Raw genomic sequence first — 24,253 nt, forward strand, 5'->3', positions numbered from 1 at the left:
ATATAAAAAGCTGTTTTAAGTAAAACTTTTTAAATTTTAATCTTCCAAATATCACAAAAATTATAAATCCTTTATTCCACAGCAACTTTAAAACTATATAAAATTTATCTTTCTTCGTAAGTTATATATAGATAAAATCTTTTTATTTTTTTATAACTACACTTTATAATATTAAAACATAAAAATATATAAAGAATGCGGATATATATATATATATATATATATATATATATATATATATATCCTTTCTTTAACTTTTTAATTTTAACTTTTAATATATATATATACTTTCTTTAACTTTTTAATTTTAACTTTTAATATATATATATACTTTCTTTAACTTTTAATTTTATATTTTTATTATATCATAAAAGATAAAGTGTATTGATGTCTATATTTCGCAAGTTACATTTAAATGTCACATCGCGGTAAGATCATTGTTCAATGTGAAATTTGGTGTCTCTCTCGTCATTGATTCAATTCTGTAGACACTTTGTGATACATTAATTTTTGGCCATTCATTTACCCAAAAGAAACACATCACTAACTGTAAATGTTATTTCTTTAAAGCCAAAGGAGGCCATCTTAGTCTTTTCAGTGTACAATTATTCTCTTCACCGATCTCCTTCGATTTCCTTCAGACTTTACGTATGGATATCAATATATTATTGGATTTGGTCTTTAAATATCTTTTGTGCAGAAGCCCACGGGTCACTCAGACAGCAAAAGTGCGAGATGCGCATCCTCTTTATGTACAGACTTCTATGAGTTGTTATCAACTTCACCGCTGCAACGTGTTCAAATTTTTGCAACTTGTTCCAACTTTTAGAGTTCTATGTCTTTTGTTGGAAGGGATGAGTTGATCAGAATTGGATAACTGAGCAGAGGAGTTAGATTACTGACATTCCATAGCATGGAGATCATAGTAAGAGTGTCTGCAATTACGATATTGCTTCCACTCTTCATACATTGCATCCGATGTGGAGGTAATCCTCTTTTCTTTTTACAGGCATAGAATGGTAGAGGGCACTAGATATTTACAGAATAGGAATGTTAATGGTCAAGCCAGGGTAGGTTGTGTGGTGGGATGGTCTATTGTCTTGCTACCCACCAGGGTTTAAATTACATTTTGTTTTTATCACGATTATCTGGAATAGAGATAGATATTGTGTAAAGATATTGTATTTACACAATAGGAATGTTAATGGGTCAAGTCAGCGTAGGTTGTGTGGTGGGATGATCTGTTGTCTTTCTCCCCCACCAAGGTTCAAATGTCATAGAATTTCCTGCTATGACATTTTGTCTTTATCACGATTATCTTTCTTGATTCCTTGAAATAGAAGTAGATGTTGTTCCATGAAGTAGCTAATACCAAATTGATATAGTAAAGATACTGGATGGCCTTCAAGGTTTGCTTGTCAGTAATTCAGCAGTTGTAAGCCTTCTTCAGCCATTGTCTGGTGCAAGCTCTTTGTTGGTACCATTATTAGTGTTTATATAGTTCTGAAGAATAGTGGTGTGATTCTAAATGTTGGTATTTAAATGATTGTGCTGTGGACAAGATTTGCAAGTTCTGATGGGGTCTGTGAAACTGTATGAGTAGGTATTCATATTGCTGTGTTGTTGACAGGATTTTTAATACTGGTTACTGCCCAACTAATAACAAGAAATTATCGATATTTGTTGTAGTGTAATTTTGGTGTCATTATGATTGTATATGTTTGGGATTGCTAGGTCTGGTCATGTTGTTGATACGAATTTCAATAATGACACTCTCATGGTTATTGATATTTAATATGGTATTCATATGGTTCTCTTATTTTTGTGTCTGTTTTTCACCTTATTTTGTGTTTTGCTATTGTGAATTGTTGTAGAAAGCATAGGCAGAAGCAGGACATTGGTGGAACATTCGCCAGCTCTGGGTGTGAACTATGGACAGATGGCAGACAATCTTCCTTCCCCATCTGGAGTAGCAAAGCTAGTTCAGAGTACAACTATTTCAAAGCTGAGAATATATGGAGCAGATCCTGCAATTCTTCAAGCCTTTGCTAACACAGGAATTGGGTTACTTGTAGGTATTAGTAATGACCAAATCCCATCTCTGAACCAGCTGGCTGTAGCACAGAATTGGGTTAAGAACAACATTGTTCCTTTTGTTCCTGCCACTGATATCATTGGGATCTCAGTGGGGAATGAGGTTCTGTTCAGTGGAGATAGGGTTCTGATTTCTCAGCTCCTTCCTGCATTGCAGAACTTACACACTGCCCTTGTTGAGGTTTCACTTGATCAGCAAATTAAGGTCTCTACACCTCATTCTATGGCCATACTTTCTACATCTGCACCCCCATCTGCTGGACGCTTCAGTGGGAGTTTTGACATGAAATCCCTGCTTGACTTCCTGCAGAAGATAGGAGCCCCTTTCATGATCAACCCATACCCTTACTTTGCTTATAAGAGTGATCCCACAGATCGAACTCTGGCTTATGCACTCTTTGAGCCCAACCAAGGGTCTTATGACACCAATACTGGCCTCAAATATACCAACATGTTTGATGCTCAGCTTGATGCAGTGTACTCGGCCATGAAATATCTGGGTTACACAGATATTGATATAGTGGTCGCAGAAACGGGATGGCCATCTGCAGGGGATCCTTCAGAGACAGGTGCTAGCTTGCAGAATGCAATTGCTTACAATGGTAATCTGATCAAGCATGTGACCTCCATGGCAGGTACCCCTATGATGCCTAATCGGTCCATTGAGATTTATATTTTTGGTCTCTTCAACGAGGACCAGAAGCCAGGACCAACCTCGGAGCGCAATTTTGGGCTCTTTAAAACTGATATGACCATGGCTTATGATGTGGGCTTGTTACGATCTCAGGTAAAGAAATTCCTGCTTTTTCTGCTTCTTTGTTTTCATAATATGTGCAGTTGGTATTCACTGAAAGTTCAACCATTCACAGAGTTTGTACAGAGAGGCCTTACTGTGTTGGTCCTAATTGTGGTTTCTTTTGAAGGCTAGAGACTGTTCTGACATAGTTATTAATTGCATTGAGACTGTAGCTGTTATTTCTAATTGAATCTGTAAATGAGGCAGAGTGCAACTCCATCTCCTGCTGCTCCACGCACTGGTGGTCCTGTTGTAGCTCCTCCTACAGGGAAAGTTTGGTGCATTGCCAAGCCCGGTGTTGATGACAAATCTTTGAAACAAAATTTGGACTACGCTTGTGGGCAGGGCATTGACTGTAAGCCTATTCAACAAGGGGGTCCTTGCTATTTACCAAATACAATGGCATCCCATGCTGCTTATGCCATGAATGCATACTATCAATCTGCAGGCCGGAACAGTTTGAACTGTGATTTTGCGCAGACTGGAACTGTTACTTCCAAAGATCCAAGTATGGATGTCAAATTCCCTTTTCCATTATTCATGTCAAATTCTCTTTTCCATGCCATTATTTATTTGTTTAAAAACTCCATTTTACTAGTCTACCAGTTCTCTTGATAGGATACTTCAATATAAAACCAGGAATTTCTCACTAATACAGCAATTGTTTTTACTTTGAACACTAAAAACCACTCCGGGAACATTATCGGAAAATCTTCCCAGTTTCATCTTTTAATTTCGTTATTGCTAACAATATTCTTTACTTTTTGGATTTGAATTTGTGACTACTTAACAGAAAGAACATGTTCTTATCTATTAGGTCCATAATGACAGAAAACCTCTTATTCAACACTTCTAAACCCATCTGAACTTTGAACTTAGTACCACATGCACTTAGAGGTTCGATATTCCATGTTTTAATAATTTAGATGGATATGGTGATTTACATGGGTTTGTGTTAATATCTAAATTCAACGGTCTAGTTAACCATCTAAATTTAGTACATCATTACAATTATATACTCATACAAAGAGTTGATAAATACCTATCCTCTACATAGTATATAACACACAAAGTTGATAAATACCCATCTTTTTTCCCCAAGGAAAAATGGTAATTTCCATTATAGTAAAGATGAAAATTACATGTAGTAGATGCAGATTTTTTCCCCAAGAAAAGATGGTAATTTCTATTATAGTAAAGATGAAAATTACATGTAGTAGATGCATCAACATGCATATTTATTCATGCAGAATGAAATGTAATTCTAATTTCTGTCATAATATAAACAAAAAATAATGATCCTGTCAGAAGATATCTCCTAGAGCCATATTGTCCATATTAATACCAAATTTTTTACAAAATAGATAGTGTATCAAAATAGTTAGTAGGTTCCCTATATCCACATATAAACATCAAAAAGACGGTGTACTATTGTGCTGCTAATGCCGGATAATTTCCAAAAGAACGATGGTAGTACTGATAATATTTTGTCATGTTGTGCTCGTGGATCAACCATGTGCCCGGAATCTGCTGTGCCCCTTCCTTGGATAACTAATAAGAAATGGTGTTTCTCTCCTTGTAAATATTTGAACATACGATGTCATCAAATTGATTCCTAAGCAGATGTGCCTCCTCTAGAATATTGTATAAGGTGTGTGTGTGATAGAGGGTTGTCCGATTGAACCAGTCAATGACAAGTTTCGAGTCTCCAAATACTTGTAATTTTTTTATCCCTTCTCAAGTGCAAATAACAGGGTCAATTTCAAGCTCATTAATTCAGCAAAGTTGTTGGATCCTATTCCAAAGCCATAGATCATTTTGAAATAATGACATGTGTTATTGTAAAAGATTGTTCCACATCCAGTGCTGTTTGAATTTGCAGAACCATCGAAATGGGCCTAGGGTTTTGATTGATCAATGACCTCGGCTGAGATTAGTCATGGTGGTACAGATGGCAGATTGTCAGCAATGAATGTATATATAGCAAGCAAATTTGCCCCAAGTTTCTCCGGAATATAAACTTGCTCCTTGAAGATCAGCTTGTTCCTCACTATCCATATAGCCCAACAGATGAGACTCGATTGATTGCACAATTTTAAGGGCTTTGGCTTCTGACGCCAATCCTGCCACGCAACCTCAACCGATCCTCCTTGCCAATTTTAGTTGATACCAAGAGATTGGGAAACTAAATTCCATATACGCTTTACTGCCGAGCAGATGATAAATAAATGCGATATGGATTCATCTACATTTCGACATAGAGCACACCAAGAAGGACCTTATAAATTGTCTGCAGTAGGAATCTTGTTAGATAGAATGCACCAGAGTAAAATTTTGGCTTTAGGTGGGCTTTTAAATTTCCATATATTGTTCCACCACCAACACTTTATGACCGACTCCCTATACTTGTATGCAATGAGATAACCTTCTTTGGGATTGTAAACGCCCCTTTTGGAATGAAACCAGATCAGCTCGTTATCCCTGTCAGTGAGATTAACATGTGAATTTTTTTATGCATTGATGTAATCCTACTAGTGTATCTGCCATGGATCGGGGATGTTTATTTCATGTGCTATCATCCATTCTTGTCCCCATATAGATATAGCATCCAGATTAGAAATCTGGTGACCGTTTTAATCCCCTTACTGCTTAAAAATAAAAAGAACTCTTGTGGGAGAGTAAATCTATTTCTACGACCAAACCAAGGGTCAATGTCGATAATGGCGTGAGATCCAGATCCAATTCTCCATGCTAGCCAAACTCAATGATCTTAAAGGATGTAAGAACAACTTTCCAAATATTGTAAATGTTTGTTGTGTATTTGTTATCGAGGTGGATCCAGTCAATGCGAGATAGGGTGTAGATGCATTTACTTACAGTGATCTCTGTCAAGATACTGTTGGATGATATCAGCATCCAGCCCACTTTAGCAGCCAAGGCGCTGGAGAATGTGAAGAGATCCTTCAAGCCCCATCCACCCCACCTCTTTAGAAAAGAAATTCGCTCCCATTTGATCCATGCAAACACCCGCACTTCCTTTTCCCTACGCCATAAATAAGCACAACATTTCTACCTAATTATATTGAGAATGCCTTTTGGGATCCAGGAAAGGGCCATCCAGAATACCGGGATAGCTTCCAAAATAGATTTGATCAGAACTAATCTACCAGCCCGGGATAACTATCTGTGACTCCAATTGTTAAGTCTTTTTTGTATCTTGGCTATCAACCACATCCAATCTATCTTCCTATAATCATTGGGCTTCAATATGAAACCTAAGTATTTAATTCCTTTCTCCATGTCAACCAGTTGGAAGGGGAATTTTGTCGTGATATAGGATATTTCATCTCTGGAGCATCCTACAACAAAAACTATTGATTTGAGCGAGTTAATATCCATTTCAGTGGCCTTTTTGAAAGTCTGAATGATAAGATAGAGTGTGGCAACATCATTTCTCGACCCATCTAAAAATATGAGGACTTCATCAATGAAAAGAAGGTGCGTTAATGACAGGTTTCTAGTAATACGTGTTCCCTTGAGTGTGCCTCGAGATTTAGCATTTGAAATAATTTTGTTGAGTCTGTCCATTACGAGGAGGAATAGTAACAGAGAGAGAGGACATCCTTATCTTAGTCCTCTTTCAACATGGAAGAATTCAGAGGCAACACCATTCACTAGTACAACAAAAGAAGTGGATAAGATTGCAACAAATGATCTAGTTGATAAATTTGATATGAAAGCCTAGATGTGTGAGCAATATTCTGATATACAACTAGCTTGCTTTATCAAATGCTTTGGCCAGATCGATCTTAATTATCACCCCCTTCAGCTTTTGAGCAACTCTAATAGCTTAATGGATGTGACGGTTTTCTAGGAAAGCAATTTGTTCTTTAGAGATATGCTTAGGGAGACTGTGTCTTAGTCTATTAGCTATAATCTTAGCAATGATCTTATAGATGTAGTTGCAAAGTGAGATTGGCCGAAATTCATCAAATGTCTAAGGATTATCTTGCTTCGGGATAAGTGCAATGAAAGTAGAATTAAGGAATCATACATCTTGCCCGAGGTTCTGCATTCCTCTACAACCCTCACAATATTGATACCAATTAGATCATAAAAGTCCAACGTCCAACCATGTGGTTGAGGGCTCTTATCTTTTTTGAACTAGTGTAGCACTGCTTCCAACTCACCCGACGTTATAGGGGTCATAAGTTCATTATTTTCATCTTCATCAACATAACAAGGGAAAAGAGATGCAGTTTGTATGATATCAGGTAGGGAGCATTCCTGTTGTACCCGGAAGGTGGATCCGAAGTGTCGAACCCCCATTGCTTGCTAGCTCCCTAAAGGTGGACAAATATCATAATTACCCGGTGCAATTATCCTCTCTTGGGCATCTTGCTTGTATGTATAACATAGCACATAATTCACAATGACAGAAATATATACAAAGAGTTGATAGAATTCCCACCTTGATGTATTACAATAACACCAATAATAAATATCCACTGTTTTCATTCCTTGTAGGTCCATTATCCTCCCTTGGGCATCTTGTTTGTATGTATGTATAAAAGAGCACATAATTAACAATGACACACATATACAAAGAGTTAATAGAGTATCCACCCTCTGCACTTCATGCATTGCAATTATGCTCCCTTGGGCATCTAATGACACACATATACAAAGAGTTAATAGAGTATCCACCCTCTGCACTTCATGCATTGCAATTATGCTCCCTTGGGCATCTTGTTTGTCTGTATAACATAGTGCACAATTCACAAGGACACACATATACAAAGAGTATAACATAGTGCACAATTCACAAGGACACACATATACAAAGAGTTGATAGAGCACCCCACCTTTTCACTTCTTGCAGTGCAATTATCTTTGGGCATCTTGTCATGATGCACTGCAATTATCTTTGGGCATCTTGTCATGATTTGTTTCAAAATAGGGCTTACATAATTTTTTTTAAGTAAAAAATTATGGATGGTTTAGATTTAATAATTTGAGAAGATTCTTCATCTTATACACAAATCAATAGATAAAATGAAGGGTTTCCAAGCTGTTTTTTTCATTTCTCACTCCTACTTTGGTATTACAAATATTTAGCACTACACATAACAAATGAGTATTTTGATTGCTATTAGCCTTTTTCGACCATTTAATTTATATAATTATATTAATTCATATGTATAACAGAGCATATCATTCCCAATAACACACATTCCATTTAATTTATATAATTATATTAATTCATATGTATAACAGAGCATATCATTCCCAATAACACACATTTAAAAGCAGATTACAAATTTCCCATCATAACTTGTGCAATAAACCAATGTACAAAGAGTTCATACACTACCTACCCTCGGCACTTTTGGCAGTGCAATTATCCTCGAGCTTCTTGTTTTTACATATAACAGAACTCAAATTCACAATGACACACCTACAGAGAGTTGATAGATAATACATGACACCAATATTCAAAGAGTTGATACAACGCCCACCTTTGAGCATCTTGTTTGTATATACATCATAGCACATAATTCAATGAATTTGTTATTATGGTTATAATATTTTTCACACATTCCTTTATATCTCACTAAAGATTTCTTCCTGGAATTCAACGAGTCCTATGTAATATGAAATTAAGTAGAGCTGATCGGAAAACTCTCTGTTGGAAAGCTATCTCTAGACTGAACTTTTGTATAGGGATTACATCCAGACTGCCTTGAGTCCTCTTTCACAAGGATTATGTTACAAACATTTTGTACTGACCTTCCACTTCTCTGAAAATTTCATTCATTCTTTTGTTGGGTACACCTTTATGGTATCAAAACCACTATGAGACAATACCCAGGAGAAGGAAAGCCCTTTTTCCATGGTGAAAGGAAGAGCCCTAGACTATAGAGAAGGGAAGGACCTTTCCTTCAGCAAGGAAGAATGGAATGATTATTTGAAAATATATTCCTGTCCTGTAGTACAGAGAGGTTTATTTAACTGAGGTAATGGCCATGTAAGGGAGGGTCATCTACCCAGCCAATAGTTACTTCTGAATTATTCATATTTGATTTTGAATTAGCAGAATTCATAATTTGAACCTAAATTTAGGTTTATCACAACTTTTTTACTAAACTCCCTCTATATTAGACGCAAACAATTTCACCAAAAAAAACATTTTTTCCCTTCCATTTCGCTAAAGTTACCATTTCATTGCCATTTTTGTATGTTACTCAAGTCTTTGTTGCTTAAGTATTTGTTTAGTTCCATGGCCAATCGATATCATGTTTATTTCCAGTTATAATCAGTTAACTCTAACAACAAACCCTTTGGAGTATTTTGTTCTTGGCTTGTTGCTGACAATCATATTTTGGCATATTATGTTTGAATTTGTTATATTTATTAACGAGTGATCTGGATTGTTTTTATTCTTAACTTTGCGTGATAATATCATATGATGGACCTTTGCGTGCAGGTTATGGAGGCTGCGTGTACTCCACAGTCAACGCTTAAAAGATGAGACATCACAGTTTTATATTTAGTGGACTGCTGAGTTATATTTTCAAGGATATTATATGATGAAGATATCAGATGAATGTTTGAATTTAATGGTCTTTCCTAATAAAGGTGTCGTTGTAAGCATCAATTTTATTTCACAGAATTTGCTAATGTGGTGAGTTGTGTGAGCATGCCTTTCATTTCACTGAGCTTCTGAAAATAAAGCTAGCTATATATCATGCAATAAGAAGTGTCTGGAATTATGTTTAATAACTCTGTTGTTGAAAGTTTCCATTTTCTCATCAATGGAAAATAAAGAGTACAATTAATCACGGTCTCATTATCAAAAATTGAGTGGATTAATAATTAATTTGAAATGGTAAGTGTGTATTTGTTTGTTTGTTTTTTTTAAAAGTAAGTGTTAAATGTTTTTTATAATAAAGGTTAATATTGTTAAAATGTTTGAGAGTGTCCAACATTGTTATGTTGATAGATGTGTTTATTTTGGAGTAAGGTTTTCAAATTTTTAATTTAGTAATTATTAATTGGATGATAGAGATTTAGCTTTCACACTATTCTGAATAGCCTTGAAATATTAAGAATTAAGGTTTATGTCCTTTCTTTTTTTTAATGAAATTAATTAATTAAAAGAAAATGTCAGATGGACATGTCCTATATGAATGTGAATTATAGTGTAAACATCTGTTTTATGAATATGAATTATAGTAAAGTGTGGGTAAAACTACATGGTTAGAAATATTATTATATGAATTTTTTTAAATGTATAAATATACATAACTCATATGCTAACTCTTTTTATAATTATTAATAGCATTATAATTTAAAACAAAGTTATAATTAATTATTTTTTTTTAAATCTTGATAATGTAAGAGACATTATTTTTTATACCTATAAGCATTTACCAACCATTTAATTTATATAGTAATTATCTCTCTCTATATATAAATATATAAAACTAACATTGAATTAATATATATAATAGTAAAATTTGTACATGGGTGCATGGTTGAACGGCCGGGCTGCCGGCTTATGCGCGCCCCGCCCGGTTTCGATTCCCTATCGTGCGCTGCTCTGCAGCGATTTGTATGATCGCAGTTGTTATTTGGTCAATGATGTACGATGGATGATGGATGTGATGTTTATCAGCTGATATTTGTAATATATTGTACATAATGGCCTAATAAATGCTTCTACAGGGAACTAGCCACCCCCATTTTAAAAAATATAATAGTAAAATTTAAGTTTTCAATTAAATTTAATATGGGTAGAATTGTTCAAATCTCTTCAATTGACATATTTAAGTTCTAGAATTAAATAACTATTAATCTAATACTAAAGTTTGGAATACAATATCTAATAATTTGATGCTAATACTTCAAACTATTGGGTTTTGTCAAAAAAATTCATTCATTTAATTAAAAAAATATTATCATTTTATATAATGAATAAAATATATATAAATAATGTAAAATATATAAATGATAATAATCATAAATAATAATTAGTTAAACTAGTAATTAGGCTGAAGAGGTATGTCTAATAAGACATGACTCTTCACGAAGAGACACTTACTTGGTATATAAGCAAGTCGGGTTTTGTCAAAAAAAAATTCATTTAATTAAAAAAATATTATCATTTTATATAATGAATAAAATATATATAAATAATGTAAAATATATAAATGATAATAATCATAAATAATAATTAGTTAAACTAGTAATTAGGCTGAAGAGGTATGTCTAATAAGACACGACTCTTCACGAAGAGACACTTACTTGGTATATAAGCAAGTCTCTCGTTTTCATTGGTAAATCATATCATTCTTATTCATATTTAATATAATATTTATATCCTCATAGATAATTTCATATTCCATCTTCTGGAGTAATTAATTTGTAGAAGGAACTTTCTTAGCTTCATTTTTTATCCATTACACTAAATATATTGATACTTATTGTTTTTCTATATTAAATTTAGAAAAATACCATTATTAGCATTATTATTTTTATTTAAAAAATAATAATAAAAAATACATGTAAAATAATAAGTTACCAATATATTTTCAATATTAATTAAAAAGTAATCAATAACAACATTAAAAAGAAAATTTATATTATTAATGTTACCCATTATTGAAAATCGTGTGAAACCTGCTAACTTGCCTTTATACTTTCATTCAATTATTTATAAAAATTTATTACAATATATTTTCCAAAAGTTTACTATCAATATTAAATTCCTTACCTATTGAAAATGATGCCCATTAACCATGCCTACGCTAACTTTTACCGAATACAAGAAGTCTAATCAAATTTCACCCTTATGAGCATGGTATGCTTAAGTTGATAAATAATAAATATAGTTATACAATGAATAACGGATTAACATTGTCCTCTTACAATGATTATTAACATTACATTATATATATATGTTTAGGCAAGAATGTTATTATTTTGATTTTTAAATAAAGATTAAAAAATATAATAATATTATTGTATTAAGGTCTCCATTGTTAGGATGGAATTATTTTATTAATATTAATAGGATTTTTATTCTTTTAAAATAAAATATATTGAGCGCTGGTGGATGTTTTTTGGTTTGAAAGAATTCGAAACATTTTATAACATAATATCTTACTTCTGTCCAGAGATAATGGTGGTTTTTATTATTCAATTTACCATTTTTAGGTTTTATTATTATTTTAAGGAACTATCCACGTCATTTTTTTTTTTTAACTATAATAACAATCGTTACAATATAAAACTTAAACCAGTCATATTACATATAAATAATTTTAATATAAATAATTTTAGTTACTAATAGAAAATAATAAACTTTAATCATAATATTAAAGTATGAAAAAACTGCAATTTACAAACTTCAATCATAATATTAAAGTATCAAAAAACTGCAATTTACATTTCCTCATCGAAGTTAAACTGAAATGAGTAATACAAGTATCTAAAGTTTATGAGCCTTATCTTGAAGTGGCTTGACCTCCAGCTTCTCGTATCTTAATTCATCATATTTTTTATTACTTGCATAGTATGCGGGGGCAGAATATATATTTGGTTCATCAAATGTATGAGCGATATAGACGTACCCAGTTTCATTATAGGTCAATTTGATGAGATGCTGGTTGAAGTTCAATTCTTATATAGTGCAACACACAAATTATTTTAAATATTTTCATTGTAACTTAGTCGAGCTCCTCCGGTATGTAAGTCTTTGAACATTATTCACTTTAATATCCACAAGGTTTATCACGAGAAAGGGATAAAAAATGTAACATTGTTGCATGCTTTAATAAAACACATCGATAAAAAGATGTAATATAAAATCAATATCTAATTTTTTTTAAGCGTTTAGAATGTGTATAATGTAATTATGATTAATAATGTTGGATAATTAGTAGGGATGTTTTTTTTGGTCAGATTTTATTTGATGAGAATATTATTTTTATTTAATATATAGAATTAAAATTTTATTTGATGAGAATATTATTTTTATTTAATACATAGAGTTAAAATTGGAGAAGAGGAAAGTTAGTAGATTTTTCGATATTTTGGAGGGAAGCTTGAGTGAGGGGAAAGTTGTAAGGGGGATTTGAGAAGTTTCTTATTCACCTGAATTAATTGATTAGACCTATGATGTGGTCGGTGAATTATCTAAATCACTAGTAGTTATGAGAAGAATAGGAGAGGTGGAACCCAACTTTTCTAGAGTATGGGCTACATACCATTATGGAGGCTTTAGGTTAACCATGTAGCTCAAGAGAAGACCCTAAACACTCATGATAGGACAATGCACGTGTGGGTGAGTAGAGAGGTGTGAGAGAGAGAGAGTAGCAGAGAAGAGAAGTACACGAGAACTAGAGGATGTATGCTAGTGAACCGTGATGTTCATGAGAAGAAACATATCTATGCATGGGTGCTAAAAGAGTGAGTTGGAACAAAAGGGGAATAAAATCCTTTTGAGTCATGAACATCCTAAATTAGACAAGGAATTAGTGAGGAAGCCTCAACCTGAGAAACAGGGGGCATGGAGGAAATTTTGAATAGTTTGTTTGATTAAAGCATGTAAGGCACTGAGAAGAGGAGAAGTATTGAGAGACTGCTAGATCATTAAAGGGATCCCTTTTGTGCTATGCTGACTCTTGATGACCATACCTTGTTGTGTTAATAGTCTTTGGCTTAGTAATTGAAGAGAATTATCTTGAATCCTATATATGAAGAAGAGTGGCGTTCATGTCCTCTATCCTATTTTGAGCCTTGTGGAACCTTGAGTGAATATTTCCCTAAGTAATTGGATCTAGCTTAGGGTTGGGAAGCTACAAGTAATCTACAATGTAGTTGTTCCTATGGTTGGGTGGGGAGCATCTCTCCCTTCCTCAATTTCTAACAAATTTAACTAACTTATATAAGTTTATCTATCTAATTGCTAATGAAATATTCATTCTTATACAATGCCCCATGAATGTTAGCTACGTTAGATCTCTGTGAATTTTATTAATTATGAGTTGAAAGTTCTTATGATGGTTTATTGAGTTCCATTAGCCTTGGTTGATAGCTATCATTTCCTTATATACACATAAGTGATTTTCTTGAACTAAAATGTTTCTTGTGGGTGAAGTTGTGAAGTGGGCTACATTTGTTGCATGCCACTCTAGAGCTTATTATGTTTCCAGTAATGTGATTGGACTTTACTAGGCTAGTGGGGGGATAGAACAATTGATATTGTTTTACTATTCTAAATGAGGAGACTTGAAACTTCTCTTCTTAAGGGGATTTTTTTCCTCTAGAGATAAGTCAAGAGACTAGCCTACCTATTTTTTAGAATTAGAAGTTTGAATTTTGACACTATAGTCTCAAGGGAGATGAATTCTATTTCAGTTGAAATTGTGGATTTGGCCCTCGACCATCTCTTTGTAATTGTCATTCAATTTTCCTAGTTGAAGTTAGTGTTTTGGATGCTCTTAGAGGTTTTTGAATATTTCTATGTCTTCATACGTTTTGTAGGAAATTCCTTGCCCCCTTGGAGTTAGTTTCAAACTTGTAAAAAAAATTTGAAAATCCTTTTAGGAGTCTTGAATATTTGGGGTTGGAAGTCTTTGGCCTTAGCCCTTGGTCACATGACATACTAGGAGCTATGAATAGGATCCTATCCATAAGGTTTCGATCAGGCCTTTGGTTGTTGGGATATCAAGCTATTGGGTCTTGGGTGTTGTAAGATTCATCAAGAAATATCACTCCAAAATCTTGATAATCAGATGGATCGTGATACGCCCATTAGTGCAAAGAGAAATTTATGTCAGCTTTATGTCATTTATTAAGTATCAGAGTATTGACTATCATCCTTTGGGTTGGTAGAATAAGAAAACTTAGGATTCAACTCCCTTTAACATTTGGGAATTGTATGGTAGAGGTGTTAGAAATTTTGGGCATTGGAGTCCTTCACCTCAGCCCTTAGTCACATGGTTGATTTTGTACAATGACTAGGAGCCTAGATGAAAGGGGCTATCTGACCTTCAATCATCAGGAATTGACATTTTGACTATCAAATTTTGGGAGATTGTGATTGTAGCTATTGATTAAATCCCCAATAATAATAAATCCCACACTATATATTGATTAATGGATATGGAAGGTTCAAGATTCATCAGTCAACATGAACAAATACTAGAGTGTCTAACATTAGGTGTTAGGATACTAGGATTTCAAATGTTAGGTTTCAAAATACCTATACCCTGCTATGCTAATTTCCTCTTGATACCAATGATTCCCAATAAGGAAATGGATGTTGCATGCTGGTATGGTAGGCTTGGTGATGTGGCATGCTAACATGTTGTTGTGTGGTAAGGTGATGTGTAATGAAGTTGTGGCATGTAGCATGCCATTGATGATGTGGCATGTTGATGTGTCATGTCAATGTGGTAGGATGATGTGGATTAAGGTGTGCAATGGAATTGAGGTGGAGGCCAAGTGGAAACCAAGGTAGAGGTGAAATGTATCAAATATTGACATATTAGAATAATAAGTATTACAAAATAATAGATCCATACACGATAAAAATCCTCGATACTAATAGACCTTAGAAATTTTGTTGGTTAACAAGAATGTTCCCTTTAGTTGATATCCATTGATCAGATTGGGGCAAGTGGTTGTGCGTGGATTTTTCATGTTTTTTCGATGATCCAATGGTTCAGTGACCTAGAAGACAAAGCAAATGTTAACAAGAGAAGTAAAGTTTCGAAGGTAGATGGAACATAAGTTATATTATCATGTGTAACCTATTTGGGCTCCTTACCATCAACGTTTGGAGTATCAACCCTTGGCATATTCAACCTCCAATGTTTTTGAGATTGGTAATAAGGAGGTGGGTTATTAGTTGTTGGGTGTTGGGATTTTAGGAGGGCAGGTGTTGAGAGGTATTAATTCAACTATCAAGGCATCCCCCTAATACCAAGTTAACCCGATAATGATATTGACATGGTATGTCAGGTGGTAATTGACATGGTGAGATGGTATGGATGAAGGTTACCACATGTTAGTTAAGTGGAATTTTATGATGATAACATGCGGGAAAAGGGGCCTGCATGTGTCTTTCGTATGGAAATGATACAAATTGTTGTCGTGGCACTTAGAGTGGATATTTCTCAAGGGGCATAAATTTGTGACTAGAACTCAGATTTGGATGAAATTTATATCATTGGAATGATCTTAATGAGCAGAAGATTATGATAGTACCCTAAATGAGTTTAAAGGAGGTTTAAATAAGAGGAAATTTGATAACTCCATCTTCATAAAGTGACCTTGGAGGTCAAACCTAGATACCCCATAGCCTTAATTAGGTATTAAGGGGATAGGTATGTTACAAAGTTGTATTAGACATAAGGTTCAACATTTGGACTAAATAAGATTAGAAGAAAGAAATATTGAGTTAAGTGTCTCCATTATTAAGGGCTTGTTGTAGTAATATTATCAGATTAAATTTTATTTGATTTATCAAACCCATATCTGGGTGTGTGGTGCAATAGCTACATGACATCAATGTTGGTATAACTAAGGAAACTAGATAATCGAAATTCTACCATTTTTCTTAAAATCTAGCATTTGTGTGGTTTTTCAACACATAAGAAGATTTTCTAGTAGTAAAAACTAAATTAATTGTCTAGCAAAATGGTAAAATACAACTTATAGAGGATTTCACACAATGGAGAAGATGAGTCAGATGAGGGAAATGTAGTGGACACTCCTCTTGATTGATGGAAACTCTTCGGAGTTTGAGGGCTGAAAATTGGAGCAATAAGGTAGAAAATGAAATAATTATTAACGCCCAGGAAAAAAAGGAGGAAGTAAATGTAATAATACTACAAAGGTTATCAAATTCTCCAAATAAGAGACAAAATGAACCACCTTCCAATAATATGGATAGCTGTTAGTATAAATAGGTTCCTGGCCCATTTGAAATTTAGAAATATGGACCAACAACTAGTATGGAAAAAGGAAGTAAGTAAAGGAAGATAAATAGGAATACCAAAAAGGATGCTACTAGTGAAGACACCTTAGCCGACACCTTTGAAGATAGAATTTATAGTTTAGACAAATTTTCTAGTAGAATAACTAAATTAGGGCTACACAAGGAGAAGAAGAAGAAGAACGATATACAAAGCTTATTTAATAGAGAATTTAAGAAGGATGAACCTCCCACATTTGATGAAAAAGTTAGAAAGAATGAAGAATCTAAAGCATGGTGATGTCGATTGAAAATGTGGATATGTTAAAGTTCATACCCCTGTTGGTTCAACCTCCTGAACTTGTGGGTTATGGGCCCACGAACTTGGCTTTACTTGCCTTAATTGTAACAATCTAGCTCCAATGGTCTAGGAACTACCCCGTATAGTGCAGGATGCCCATTCTTTCATGGCCACCTCAACTCTTAATTTATCAGTGTTGTGACTCCCTTATCCCTTTGTTCGAACCTTCTATTGGTCCACAATGATTCCACTATGGCCACTTTAGGTTAATATAGAACTCTAGCAACCCAGTGGTGGGGTGCACCCCCGATCTCATCTGTTGTCGTGTTAACCCGCCGATTTGAGGCAGGATTATTCAGATTGGGTCCCACTTGTTTGGGTCCTCTATGCATTTGAGACCGTTTAGGGGCCCGACCCCTTTTTCCTGCACTTTCATTGTTTGGGGCCCAAACTTCATTTCAGCTTGGTCAAAAGCTTTATGGTTCAAACCTTCTTGTAAAGTTGAATGGTCTAGTTCCATATCTACGCCACGCTCCACCTTTTGAATTTTCTTTCGTGGATTTCCACTTTCATATCATGGTTCCATCTTGCCCTCGTGATAGGAATCCCATGTGTTGAATGTATGGTTGTATCCTTTGTAAACTTCCTTGTGGCAACTATAGTCATTTGCAAACATTAATAAATCTCAAACACATTTGAAATAATAAACCATGATAAGTCAATCAGATTTGTATGCACAATTGAAATACACACATATTCAAATAAACACATAGGATGCATATATTCAAATCAAATACACTTATATGTATGACATCTCAGGGCCTGAGAGCCTTCTCAAATTGATTTTACAATGTATTGGCCACCTCTGACATCTCCTAGGATGCCCATATAAACAAAAGAAAAAAAACCTATAAAGTATGAGGAATCACTTCCTCTTTCCATGCATGCCTTCTAGAGGCTAACAAATATTCATTTACATTTTACATAAAAGTGGAGGAAATCATGCACTCTTTCTATGGCTACCACAATGCACCTTCTGGAGGCTTCTGGGAATCATATTTTTTTTTTTTTGGGGGGGGGATTATGTCCATGCATGATACTCTCTTAGATGAAAATATTCATGATCTATGTATCATGTGTTTTCATTGTTGCCTCTCATTCGTTCCCATATTGTTTTTCTTCCTCCTCATGTATCGTTGAGCTTCTGCTTGTATTCAGCAGTGAGATGCAACCAAGTGTCCACTTGACACCTCACCAAGTTCTCTCCTCTGGTCAAGTCTTTTGGCTTCACAGGTTTACCTCCTCTAGAACCTCTCAAGATTCCTTTGTTCCTTTAGCTATTGCACTCTACTCACATTTATTGACAATTATACCCATAATTGCAACTTTGGAATTGCCTTAACAAATTCTACCCAATTGCAACTTGAAGTTGTTCTCCTTCATCATGCAGGAAATCTTTCCCTGCTCTAATACCACTTGATGATGACTATCAGTGCGGGTTTGTAAATTTTGGAGACCTACTAGTTCAACCTCCTAAATGTGTGGGTTATGTGACCATGAACTTGGCTTTACTTGCCTTAATTTCATTAATGTAGATCCAATGGTCTAAGCATTGCCCATAACAACGCATGACACCCATTATTTTATGGTTTCCTCAACTCTTAATTTATCATCATTGTGGATACATTATCCATTTTTCCAACCTTCCATTAGTCCACAACAATTTTAGTCCTGCTAATTTGGGTACGTCTGAAGCTCTAGAAACCCAATGGTGTGGTTCACCCTGAATCTCGTTTACTGTCAGGTGAACCTTCTAATCTGGAGCAAGACTATTTGAACTAGGTCTTGATTGTTTGGGTCCTCAGTCCATTTTGGATTGTTTGGGGTTCTAATGCCTTTTCTCGCACTTTCATTGTTCGGTGTCTGAAATTAATTTCGGCACGGTAAAAAGATTTATGATGCAAACCTTCTTTTGAATTTGAATTTTCTAGTCTTGCGCCTATGTTGTGTTCCACCTTTTGACTTTTCCTTCACGAGATTTACACTCTCATCTCATCGTTCCAACTTTCCCTTGGAATAGGAAACCCATGTGTTGAATGTATGCCTGTCCCCTTTGTAAACTTCCTCATGGAAACTATGGTCACCTACAAACATTAATAACTCTCGTGGCTCAACTCTTTTGAACAAAACACAACAATCATGAAATAATAAACCATGATAGTTAATAGGGTGTGTATGCATAATTGAAATACATGAAAATTCAATTAAACACATAGGTTTCATATATTCCAAATCAAATATGATTACATGTATGGCCTCTTAGTGCCTGAGAGCCTTCTTAGCCTGATTTTACAATGTATTGGTTGCCTCTAACATCTCGTAGGCTACCCATTTAAACAAAAGAAAACAAACCCTAGAAACTACGAGGAATCACTTCATCTTTCCATGAATGGATCCTATAGGTTTACAAATATTTGTTTAAGTTTTACATAAAAATGGAAGAAATCATGTCCTCTTTCTATGGTTGCCACAATGCATCTTGTAAAGGCTTCTGAGAATCAATTTCAGTTTTTTATTTTTTTTTTTGGGGGGGGGGGGGGAGGTTTATGCCCCTGCATCACATGGCTTCTATGTTTAAAGAAATATTTTACAGTACATAATTACTCAAATGACGTGAAGGCATGATTGGTCATATTTAATATAAGAGGAAAGGATAATATATGGTGGCAAGACTACAAAAATTTCAAGGGAATTCGAGAGAAATAGTTGGCTTCGAGTAAATTCAAGAGATACTTAAGGGAGAAATACCTATCTAAAATGCATTATGATGGAAAAATTAAGGATTTTCATGAACACAAGTTGGGGGAGCTCAATATCGAGGCATATTCCAGAAGATTTATAGAACGATTGATGTTTGTACCTTACATCAGGGATGAGAAAGTAAAAATTCAAAGCTTTCTCATTGGATTTCCATAGTCCTATCAAGACAAAATTGAGTTCACTGAGCCAAAGACACTTGAGTACACTATTAGAAAGGTGAAGAATTGTTATGATGATTCATAAAACTTAATTAAATCCCAGATAGAATGGATAAGGAAGGAAAATATTATCTTCAAGAAGAATATATTGAAATATTGATTGCAAGTAGTATGGGAAGAGCATTAGGTTTAGTGCACTAGCTAAAAACAAGTTTTAGCAAAATATTCCCACTCAAATGGGGATAAACTAGTAAAACTAATGAAATAAGAAGTCAAAGGACAAAGGAAGCTACCATTTAGGTGTTGGGGTTGTTGGGATGAGTACTTATTTAGGGATTTTCCACAAAAATAATAAGATATTAGAAGGGTATACAACATCTCATAGGCCACTACTATCAATGACGTGGCCAGAAGTGAACGCCAAATTTATAAATTAGTGGAGAATAGATAAGAGGAACACCATGCATTAGCTATGGAAATTGAAGGTATACTTTCCAACCACCCTATTTCAATTCTAATTAACCCTTTCGCTAACCTTGCTTATATTGCACCATGAATTGTTAAGCCATGTGTTTTATAGAGAAATGAATATATAAATTCATGGTTGGTTCAATTAGCTATAGGGACCAAAAGGGAAGTGAAAAATGTTATGAGGCATGCCAATTCAAGAGGAATGGGTTGCATACATGAGCCACCTTGAATATATTACCTCTAGGGTTGTATTACATGTTTATTGGCATGGACTAGCTAGTAGCACATGAAGCTAAGTTGGACTACTAAAAGAAAACCTTGAAATGCACAAGTGGAAAAGGAGAGAAAATGCTACTTTAGGGATTGAAAAACCCTGTGTCTATCAAATATTAGCTCTAGAATTGAAGAAATGTTGTGTAAAAGGATGTCCTTTGTATTCCATACATGTGGAAAATTCAACTAAAGATATAAAACTAAAAATTGAAGACCATATTTTACTATGACGATACATGGATGTATTTCGCGAGGAAGTACCTAAACTATGTTAGGTCCCTATAATACTAGTGATTCCCCCATTAATATTGCCATTGTAGTCCTTATTATTATTGTTGTGCCCCTATTGTCCCCATATTGTTATTATTATGCCCCATAGAAGCCCACTATTGTTATTGTTGTGCTGTTATATTATTATTGTTGTGTCGGCTTTGATTATATTGTGACCCCTTAGACTCCTATATATAGAAAGGAGTTTTTGTCATTTGTATCATCCAAGAATTATTCATTTGTGTAATTTAAAGGAGGTTTCCCCCTCTAAGAGGTTGATTTTGAAGTTGTTGATCTATCTTTTCTTCTATTTTGTGAGTTGGTTGCATAACATTTGGTATCAAAGGTTTGGATTCTAGGGTTTCACTGCTCCAAACAGGCCATCGGGGAATTTTCGATATCACTTGTATTCTACAATGTTTCAAAAGTTGAAATTAAAATCCGTTTGAGCTGAAATTGTGATGAACATTGGGTCTAAAGTTTAGATCTTTACTCACTACATTTTTGGAGATATGATCCAAGGAAGTTAGGGTTTTTGCAGGCTCCCGAATTACATCCCAAACAAGTGACCTTGGGAAAATCATCATTTCTTTCTCTCTGAGCATCAGATTGAAATCTCGTAAGACATTACAGAAATAGGACAAACTATAGTTTTTTGTGTATCGTTTTCAGGTCCAAAGGTTGAAACAATGACACGTGGTAGGTCGTAAAAGTCCGCTCTACTGAACGATTCTATAATCAGGTCATCGTGGGATTTTTTGGTATAACTCTTTCTTGAAGAATCCAATATTGATAAGACTAGTGGGGTTAGAAACAGGACTCAAAGTGCTACCACAGGGCGCAATTTTAGACCTTGAAGATCCGAAATTACAGAGATACAACATATTCAATATCGAGCTCCTACAAAGCGAAAAAAGGTGTGTAGTTGTTTTAAACAATTTGCATAAGTTTGGTTTGAAAAATTAGTTTGAAGTGATTCAAAGGGAATAGTGAGGCATAATTATCACTAATTGATTCCCTGAAGAAAGAAAATGGAAACACCTAGTAAGCAACCTGAAAGCTCTACCATGACTCATGAAGAAGAGGAAGAAATGAAACATGATATATCAAAATTACAAGACCAAGTGCAACAATTTTGAGTCTCACAAAAAGTAACAAAAGCTAATATGGATGGTTTAAAGAAAGGAATGGAAGCTAAGATGAATGACGTGGAGGAAAACATGGATGGCATGGAAGCTAAGATGAATGGCGTGGAAGCTAGGATGGATGGCATGGAAGCTAAAATGGATGGCATAGAAGCTAGGATGGATGGTATACAAGCAAAACTTAAAGGCAACATGGAAGATTTGAAGATAGATTTGAAAAAGTTGCTATAGGGAATGCTTACTAATGGTGAAAGGGTAGTAAAGGAAACTCATGATGAGAACAATAGAAATGTTAATCATGATTTCATAGACTCTAATGTTGGACTGAAGACCCACCATGTTCGAAAGATCGATATGAGGAAGTTTGATGGCAAGGATCCGTAACATGGATACTACAGATGGAGAAATATTTCGATGTCCATAATGTGAAAACAACACAAAAGGTATGCATTGCAACTTTATATTTGGAACCAAATCAGTTTGTATGGTATCAATGGATTTGCTCTCATAAACAAATTGTCACTTGGGAAATTTTTACAGAAGAAATGATAGCACATTATGAGGATACAAAAAGCAGCATTATTTTTTAGGCAATTGATAAATCTCAAACAAAAGGGTTTAATGATGGACCACTTTGAGGACTTCCAAAATTGAATATAAGGGTAAACGATATTCCAGAGGAGCATAGGATTGATGTGTTCATAGGGACTTTAAAGGATAACATCCAACATGAGGTTCGCCTTTGGGAACCTGATTCAATGGAGAAGGAATTCAAGATGGCAAGAAAAATTGAAGGAAAAATTGTGGCAACAAGGAAACCTACCACTCACAACTATAAATATGGAAGTGTTGTTTCCCCTGCCTTCCACAACCTACAAGGTTGACACCACAACAATTGGAAGAAAAAAGAGCAAAAGGGCTTTGTTACAATTGTGATAGCAAATACAATAAAGGTCATAAGTGTGCTGAGAAGAAATTATTTTACATAGGTTGTGAAGAGGAGGAATAAAAAGAACAAGAAACATCAAAAGAAGAGGATATACATCAGGAACAAACCATAGAGAAAGAAGAAATGAATCCGACCATATATTGTAATGCATTGGCTGGATTACCACTCCTCAAAGTCTCAAGATAGAAGGGCATATCAAGAAGAAAAAGGTAACAATGTTGATTGATTCGTGCAGTAACCATAATTTTAGTCATTGTAAGATAGCCAAGGAATTGAATTGCTTCCTATATCCAACACCATAGTGTCAAGTGATGGTTGCAAATTGAGGAACCATAAATTTCTCTAGAAAGTGCCATAATATCAAGCTATCCATGGGAGAATGTGTATTGAATAGCCCAATGCTTTCCATTCCAATGGGTGGTGTTGATGTTGTACTGGGAGTCTAATGGCTACAATCTTTGGGTAGGATAGCTTTTAATTTGCAACAACTTTTCTTGAATTTTTTTTCAAAGGAAGTTGAATTAAGGGGTCTCGCAAGGAAACCGGGAAAGATAATTAGCTCTAAGGGCATGAAAAATATTCTAAAGAAAGAACAACGAGGCGTAATTGCACAATTATGTTCGCTAGAGGTTCCCACATTGAAATAATCTATTTCTGTAGATCTCCAAAAAATATTGGACAATAATTCCAAGGTATTTGAGACTCCTAAAGGCCTCCCACCTATTCATGATCATGATCATGTTATTCATTTGATTCTAGGAAGTGTTCCTCCTAACATCTGGCCTTACAGATATCTCTATGCCCAAAAGACTGAAATTGAATGTATGGTTGCAAAAATGCCAGAGGCTGGTATAATTCAACCTAGTCAAAGTTCTTTCTCTTCTCTAGTGGTATTGGTGCACAAGAAGGATGGGTCATGGTGCATGTGTTTGGATTATAGGGAGCTCAACAAGATCACTATTAAATATAAATTTCTCATTCACGTCATG

At 34.6% G+C, this 24,253-nt stretch overlaps 1 protein-coding gene across 2 annotated transcripts; it reads left to right on the forward strand.

Moving 5' to 3' along the window:
* The first annotated feature begins 722 nt into the window (after positions 1-722).
* Positions 723-9,732, forward strand: LOC149259744 (glucan endo-1,3-beta-D-glucosidase-like). 2 transcript variants are annotated; one of them, XM_089419107.1, is made up of 4 exons: positions 723-986; positions 1,875-2,881; positions 3,098-3,398; positions 9,378-9,732. In XM_089419107.1, exons 1-4 carry the CDS (start codon positions 914-916, stop codon positions 9,413-9,415), a joined length of 1,419 nt encoding a protein of 472 aa, XP_089275233.1. In that variant the 5' UTR covers positions 723-913; the 3' UTR covers positions 9,416-9,732. The 2 variants fall into 2 exon arrangements, with proteins under 2 accessions (XP_089275233.1, XP_089275234.1); XM_089419108.1 differs by lacking the exon at positions 723-986 and adding an exon at positions 1,295-1,435.
* Positions 9,733-24,253: the final 14,521 nt, after the last annotated feature.

The sequence above is a fragment of the Pinus tabuliformis genome, chromosome 6 (genome assembly GCF_031772625.1).
Source record: "Pinus tabuliformis cultivar Carrire ecotype Pingquan chromosome 6, CPIR1, whole genome shotgun sequence".
In the NCBI taxonomy this organism is placed as follows: domain Eukaryota; kingdom Viridiplantae; phylum Streptophyta; class Pinopsida; order Pinales; family Pinaceae; genus Pinus; species Pinus tabuliformis.

What these genes read in the sequence shown, in the direction of transcription:
- LOC149259744 (XM_089419107.1), top strand. Translation starts at nt 914, where the DNA reads ATGGAGATCATAGTAAGAGTGTCTGCAATTACGATATTGCTTCCACTC. An exon ending in ACATTGCATCCGATGTGGAG is followed by an intron (nt 987 to 1,874) that starts GTAATCCTCTTT and finishes GAATTGTTGTAG; the next exon opens with AAAGCATAGGCAGAAGCAGG. An exon ending in TGGGCTTGTTACGATCTCAG is followed by an intron (nt 2,882 to 3,097) that starts GTAAAGAAATTC and finishes TAAATGAGGCAG; the next exon opens with AGTGCAACTCCATCTCCTGC.